Source organism: Mizuhopecten yessoensis, unplaced genomic scaffold (assembly GCF_002113885.1).
Source record: "Mizuhopecten yessoensis strain PY_sf001 unplaced genomic scaffold, ASM211388v2 scaffold7087, whole genome shotgun sequence".
NCBI lineage: Eukaryota > Metazoa > Mollusca > Bivalvia > Pectinida > Pectinidae > Mizuhopecten > Mizuhopecten yessoensis.
The window spans coordinates 296518-304160 of NW_018406874.1; the positions used below are offsets into that span (position 1 = coordinate 296518).

At 37.9% G+C, this 7643-nt stretch overlaps 1 protein-coding gene across 1 annotated transcript in view; it reads right to left on the reverse strand.

Annotated features, from left to right (window-relative positions):
* Positions 1–6: 6 nt before the first annotated feature.
* The window catches only part of LOC110453067 (arrestin domain-containing protein 3-like), a 12554-nt gene continuing 4917 nt past the window's right edge, over positions 7–7643 (reverse strand). The window contains exons 2-7 of the mRNA XM_021501891.1: positions 6577–6690; positions 4841–5052; positions 4270–4452; positions 3602–3784; positions 2278–2473; positions 7–999 (exon numbers count right to left, since the gene is read on the reverse strand). Of these exons, the coding sequence (XP_021357566.1) occupies positions 887–999; positions 2278–2473; positions 3602–3784; positions 4270–4452; positions 4841–5052; positions 6577–6690 (1001 nt within the window). The 3' untranslated portion in view covers positions 7–886. The remainder of the gene's footprint in view (positions 1000–2277; positions 2474–3601; positions 3785–4269; positions 4453–4840; positions 5053–6576; positions 6691–7643) is intronic.

Consider the following 7643-nt stretch of genomic DNA (forward strand, 5'->3'; position numbering starts at 1 on the left):
TCATCATTGACTACAAATAGCCAGTCAACATCATCATTGACTACAAATAGCCAGTCAACATCATCATTGACTACAAATAGCCAGTCAACATCATCATTGACTACAAATAGCCAGTCAACATCATCATTGACTACAAACAGCCAGTCAACATCATCATTGACTACAAACAGCCAGTCCAGGTCAACATTGACTACAAACAGCCAGTATATCAAAAAAGAGTAGGACAAATGATCAGGACAGGATAATAGCAGGTAGTTCTACAATAGTAGTGATGCTAGGTTATAAACTGGTGGAGATACAGTTTCCCATGAGGTTTGATTACCACCCTAGGGATAAACCTGTGGTAATTAAGTTTCCCATGAGGTTTGATTAGCACCCTACGGTGTTAACTGGAGCAGATTCAGTTTCCCTAGTTGGAGGACAATACTGAGATATAAATTGTTGCAGAAGAAGTTTCCCTGGTTCAGTATCAAACTGGAATGTCTACTGGTGGAGCCTAAGTTGTTTCTAAGATGTATTTTCCTACTTGGATGCACACTATAGGAGATTTACTTTCCCTAGTTGTAGGATATATAATACTGGATGAAAAGTGGTGAAGATTTAGTTTCCCTGGATGTAATACTGTGGTGTACACTGTAGAATTAACTTCCCTAGTTGTAATATCAAACTGGGGTATATACATTGTATATACATTAGGGGATTTAGTTTCCCTAGATTAAGTTTCATACTTGGATGCACACTCTAGAGTTAGTTTTCCTGGTACTGGGGTGTAAACCGGATGAGATTCAGTTTTTCTAGTTGTATCCTTCGAAGACATACACTCTAGGTGATTCAATCTCTCCATTTGTAGATTCATACTGGGATGTACACTTCAGAGTTAGTTTTCCTAGTTGTAGTATGCATACTGGGGGGTATATTGCATCATTTGCCGTTCATCCCCTGATCTCTCACTAGTGACGTCCACATTACCAAACACACTGTCACCATATGATGGAGGGGCTGAAACATAACCAGAAAACATGAATAATTTGGTCTAAAATCTGTCTACAAGAAATTGACATCAGGTCTTCACATTTTATTAAATGAAACCACATTGTATTTACACCTGTAGGTGTTAAGTTTTACATCCTCTCACATTTACTTCACTGACTATATATACCAGTATACACCAGTTAGAACATTACTACAGTTAATTACTGTTCTGTGACCTTGACCATTGAGAGTACAGACAATTATGTGACAGAAGATATATTGTCTTGTTTCCTGTAATATTTTCAATAACTTAGTAATTACAATATGGATGGCACCCATTGCAATTTGATTTTGACTTTTGTCATGACCTCTTATACCTAAAGCTCTAGCAGATAGGGAAATATGTCATAAAAGTAAAAACTAGGCATGGCTTGAGAGTATTCAATAGACAGTGGGTGTGGACTGAGGGCAGTGACAGCCAAGGGGTGTTGTTTCAAAAACCTGGCAGTAAGAGGTGTGACCTGGGAGTACTGACAGACAGGAGGAGTGACCTGTGAGCAGTGACTGACAGGGTGTGTGACATGGGAATACTGACAAACAGGGGGAGTGACCTGTGAGCAGTGACTGACAGAGGGTGTGCAAGGGAGTACTGACAAACAGTGGGAGTGACCTGTGAGCAGTGACTGACAGAGGGTATGACATGGGAGTACTGACAAACAGGGGGAGTGACCTGTGAGCAGTGACTGACAGAGGGTGTGACATGGAAGTACTGACAAACAGGGGGAGTGACCTGTGAGCAGTGACTGACAGAGGGTGTGACATGGAAGTACTGACAAACAGTGGGAATGACCTGTGAGCAGTGACTGACAGGGTGTGTGACATGGAAGTACTGACAAACAGTGGGAATGACCTGTGAGCAGTGACTGACAGGGTGTGTGACATGGGAATACTGACAAACAGGGGGAGTGACCTGTGAGAAGTGACTGACAGAGGGTGTGACATGGGAGTGTCAACAGGCAGAGGGTGTGACCTTGGAGTCTTGACAGATAGAAGTTGTGACTTGGAAGTACTGAATGACATGTTGTGTGGCCTTGAATTACTGACAGGGAGTGTGACTGAAAGACATGGGGTGTGGCCTAGGAATACAGACAGTCAGGGTGTGTGACCTGGTAGTAATGACACACAGAGGGTGTGACCTAGGATAACTAGGGATGGGGTGATGGGGTTTAATATGAAGTGCTTACAAAGGAGATATATGACCTAGATATACTATTGACTGGATGTATGGATTAGTTATGCACTTACGAACAGAAGGAGTGGCCCCTGGTTGCACAGTGATAGGCTGTCCTCCAGTCTCATACATCATGATGCCTGAAGGGTCCACTGGTAATTCTGGCATTGGTACAGGAGGGGGCAGGTAGGTATGGAGGGGCACTGTCCCAATTGTGACACTCAATGGCACCTCAAGGTCAAATGGGGTGTTGTCTACATCAGCTTTCAACTGAAAAAGAAGAAAGGTCTGTATTACACCAATTTACAATAACAGATCTCATCTTCAAATTCTTGGTAATAACAACAACAGGCCCAAAGGCCTTAGCGGTCACCTGAGTTATATCATAGGTACTGGTAACTTTATTCTATTGCTTAGATGTGATGTGGAAATCAGCATGTAAACTAAGTGAAATACAATACTTGTCATGTCATGAAAGGATAAGAATTTTAAAATATTGGTAAATGTTCCATTTGGGACCCCGCCCTAGTTCCTGGAGATGGGACAGGAATACCAATTTTACAATGTAATACCCTCATTCACCAAACATGATTCTGACTAAGTTTAAGTAATTTTCTGCAGAAAATAGATAAAATATACCCAAAAGTGTTATTTCCCTATATAAACTCTAGTAAACTTTACCCCCTCCCCAAGGGAGAACAGATAGCTTGAGGTTCCTGAAATTTACAATTTAAATAAAGCCCCTGATGATCTTTCTTTCCATGCAGAGAAAACGTATGTCGTACCTCTGAGTCTGGAGAAGATTTTTGAAATATTGGTTAATTTTCCCTTTTGGGCCCCGCCCTGGCCCCAAGGGTTGGGGTAGGAATTTCAATTTTACATTTTAAAACCATCTTCCTCCAAGGATAATTCTCACCAAGTAAGAATACTTTCCTACAGAGAATTGTCAAAATATACCCAAAAGTGTTATTTCCATATATAAACTATAGTAGACTTTACCCCCTCCCCAATGGGAGAACGGATAGCTCAGGGGTCCTGAAATTTATAATTTAAGTTAAGCCCCTGATGATCTTTCTTTCCATGCAGAGGAAATGACTGTAGTACCTCTGTGTCTGGAGAAGAACATTTTTGAAATATTGGTTAATTTTCCCTTTGGGGGATATATGATACTAGTAAGTCTGTATTTGTGTTATAGAAACATGACAAATTTAATGGTACTCTTCTTTGTTTTAAGTACAGATCACTTGGACACTCTATATTAAGTTCAACTCTTGTTTCTTGAATATATTACAGTGAATTGGTTTATATTACCATTTTGATATACATCCCCTATTTTGAGACGGATTATAAATGCGTTTATAAACCTACATCACAGCCACAACACAGAGCAGAACCTACCTCAATAACATACTCCATCTGTATAATGTTACAATTGGCCAGCGGGGACGGAGGTATGGGGGGAATGATCAGTCTGTCCCCATTCCAAGTATCTGATCCCTCTGGGTCAATGGGACCATGCTCCAACCTCGCCACATCTCGTTTTTCAAAGCGTGTATTGCCATCAGCAAAATATGAGATGTTCTGAGAATATAAACAAACAAATACCAGCTTATTCAGGCACAATATTGTTCATCACCAAAGTCTGGACTATCATACAAGGACCAAGAACTTTATAGACAAATGTACACCAAAATGGTAAGAAATCCATTCTGACTCTGTTGAGCTCCTGTAGTTTTTCAAACATTATTGGTACATGTTTTTCATCTATTAGACATTTATTTTTAAATTATGTATATGGGGCATTTTTGTCATGTTTGATGCCAGTGAAGAAGCAGCTAGTTAATCTATAATACTGTACCATATTTCGTATATCTTAACAAATTTGTGTTACATATTGTATTCGATTCGACTGAATAACAAAATCACCAAATTATAACAAAATCACCCAAGTTTAACTACCAGGGTGGTAATACATTTTGATTTCATCCTTTAGATTGTCTCATTGTCACAAAATTACTGAGTATCCCTGAGGGTATATACCATTATAAATCTGGCCATATATTTACCATTATCAGTTTGACCCTAGAAGATGTAATTAATCTGTCAGAGTTGTTCACAATCTCAGCATTTATGATAATTGCCTCCCCTGGAACATAACCACGGCGATCTATTTTGAACACTGCACTGACGGGACCTGTTGCACAACACAGACAGCAAATCATCTTTGATTCCTGAAGCTGGGCCGGCATCTGAAGCATAGGAAACACCACTACATATCTACTCTCATAAAAGTGTGTCCATGTCATGAGTGTACATTTACAAAAGGAGTTGTATGCATCATTTATGCCAAGTCTAAAATACTCTTAGCCACACATCTGACAGTTACAAGGAATTGTAAAGTTTACGCATACTAATACTGTATATATATATTGAGTTGTTATGTATCATGGGTAATTCAGCTTACTAGAACAGATGATACACTTAATAGATTTATCTGGTAGCATTGTTTTGCATTATGATAACTTTCTATGACAAACAAATTACTACATCTATATCACACCCCTATTGCAAGCAGTTTGTTAAATACGAGACTGTGTTATTATACATCTTTGTAACAGTTAGATAGCTACACCATACCCCGTTATTGGGATCCATGTTCAGGTCCACATGACTCAGCACTGTAAATGGGTACTGGACTTTGTAGTCTTTACCTTCCCGGTCCACTTTTGCCTTGACATTATACCTTATGTAACCATAGTAACTCTCAAATGAGGATGGCAGGTTTGGTGGTAGGATAAAGCTGACAGGGTAGTTTGTGGTTCCAGGCTGCAGAATGTGGCCTCCACTGACTGCAATAAGAAAATGTATCACAGTTATTTCTTTTTAATATTTTCATTATCTTCTTAATTTTATCCCGTTGTAGAAGCAGTGAGCACTAAGCCATTAAATGTAAATAATCTATTTCATGGATTTGTTTATAACTCTGATAATATCTATACACTATCATATCCACTACTTATTTAAAACAGTCACATATGTATTGTAAGTGGACTGCTTGATGAGTAAAAACTAAGTTAAATAAAGAAAACACTCTCATCACACCCTACTATGTAATGCTGCAAAAAGTGAGTCCAATACATGGTACATTTACTTTTTTTTCTGTCTGTCTTGGTATTCAATTCATTATTTTTCGAAGCAGTATATGATGATAAATGGGATAGATAACATCAAAGATGACTTTCTAAAAATCAATGCAACAAGAACAACCAGAGGTCACAACCAGAAACTTGAAAAACTGAAGTGTAGAAGTAATCTGCGTGCCCATTCGTTCAAATTTAGAATTGTAAATGATTGGAATGGTCTCTCTGATCAAGTGGTTAATGCCCCATCTCTGTTTTCTTTTAAGACCAGGTTAAACAAACACTGGATAAATCACCCCATGAAGTTTGAACCAAGCTTCTACTAATTAGCTGGGTTAACATACAACTTCCCAAATGTCCAATCCAAATTCAGTACTTTTTTTTTAACTCATGAAACCTTTTAAATATCTATACTTCTAAGTCCAGGTATCATTGACAGGTCTATACAGGCCTGTCAGTCCTTTTTTTATAACTGAATACCCTTATCTTATATGAAATTATTATACTACCCTTGTTATCACCCACTGCACCTGTAAATAATTTTCACTAGTTATTGAGAAACAAGTCTTCTTCAATACCTCCTAATGCAACCGGAAGTGAAGTGGACAGAATTAAGAAGCGCCTCAAGAAGCGACTGACGCTTACAATGGTGTCATAATTAATGAACCAAATGATATGCCAGTTTGGATTTTATTCATTTTCAGTCTTTTGATACATTAGAAAAAAAAGATGGAACTGGAAAAATCTAACTGTTGTAAAGTATGTTTGTTGTCACAGTATGGTTCTGATTTTGTAGATGTAGATATTCTAATGCACAAAGATTCTAATAACAATGCAAGCTGAAAGAAAAAAATTGATCGAAGGAACCTGAAATATATATCCATTTATTTTTTAAATGCATAGGCATTTTAAAAAGTTTGAAAAAAATGCAATTCTTTTAATCATGACAAGAAGACCCTTTATTGTAGGATTCAACAAAAAGTCACTTCTAGTATAAACAAATATGAGGATAAATGGCTCCAAAATAGTTGGAACAAATAACAATTTAAAATTCTGTTGTAACTCTCTTTGTATGACTAATATACAAAAAAAGGTAAGACTGGGCCATGGCCGACACAATATAGGCTGTGACCTATTTATAAATGATTATAAATCCATCAATGTTTATTCTAAATGAAAGGAGGTAGCTCGATGCTGAAATATAAACTGTATAGTAATTCACTGTTCACATACTGATCCACTGCTCATGTTCAAAATATTTTTCCTTTGCATCATATTCCCTTTCCTCTTCTCCGCTTCCCTCTTTCCACTCCACTTTGGCTTTTCCCTTGTACTTGATTTTAATGCCTGCAAATTAATATTGAAATTAATTAATACAGTAGGCCTACAGCATGAATAAAATACATCATACATTACATTGTATATTAAATGAGAGAAGGGTTGACTAATAGAATCTTTCACCCCCTTGGGGGTGAGATAGGAGAATATCAACCCAAGGGGGAGGATTCTTAAGTTGCCAAACACGAGGCTTTGCCGAGTGTTTGACAACTAAAGAATCTTTCCCCGAGGGTTGAGATTCCACTATCTCACCCACAAGGGGGTGAATGATTCTTTTTCTCTTACCCTGTTCTTTCATTGTGTATCATATGCACAATGTAATGATAACGTTAAATGCTAAATTCGGGGTTGACGTGACGTTGATGGATTGTTGACGTGACGTCATTGTATTATTAAAGTGACGTCATGCCATTGTTAGGAATAGGGGAATCCCCCCGTCCCAACCCTAGGGTGAGACAAGGAAATATCACACCGGTAAAATGCGGATACACCTGTACAGGGTAAGAAAAAGCTATGTAACAGTTTAATAAAACTGATTTTTGCACGGTTGAAATGAGGTGGGATGGAATCTAACCCAAGGCAAACCTGTCAAACATAGCACGGTCGATATAACATTTTCATAACGTGCTATGCATACAAATTTATGTATAATTAGCTATTTCACCTAAGGTAGCAGAGTACAGTAGAGGGTTGTGGCCATGGGTGATATTTTTGTTAAATGGCTAACCCCTGTATAATGATATGTAAAAAAAATATAAAATTAAAACTGTACTAAAATTGGTATAAGCATGATGAAGTGGGCTATGTGAGCTTCACATTTGTAAAAAAGAAAGAAGATTTCTTTGGTTCGAGAATAAAATTTTGGCCATAATACGAAAGGGTGCGTACACATGAAAAGCTAGCTTTACAGGAGGTAAAATTTTGACAACAGCACACGACGCAAAATTGCAAAAAATCAAGTT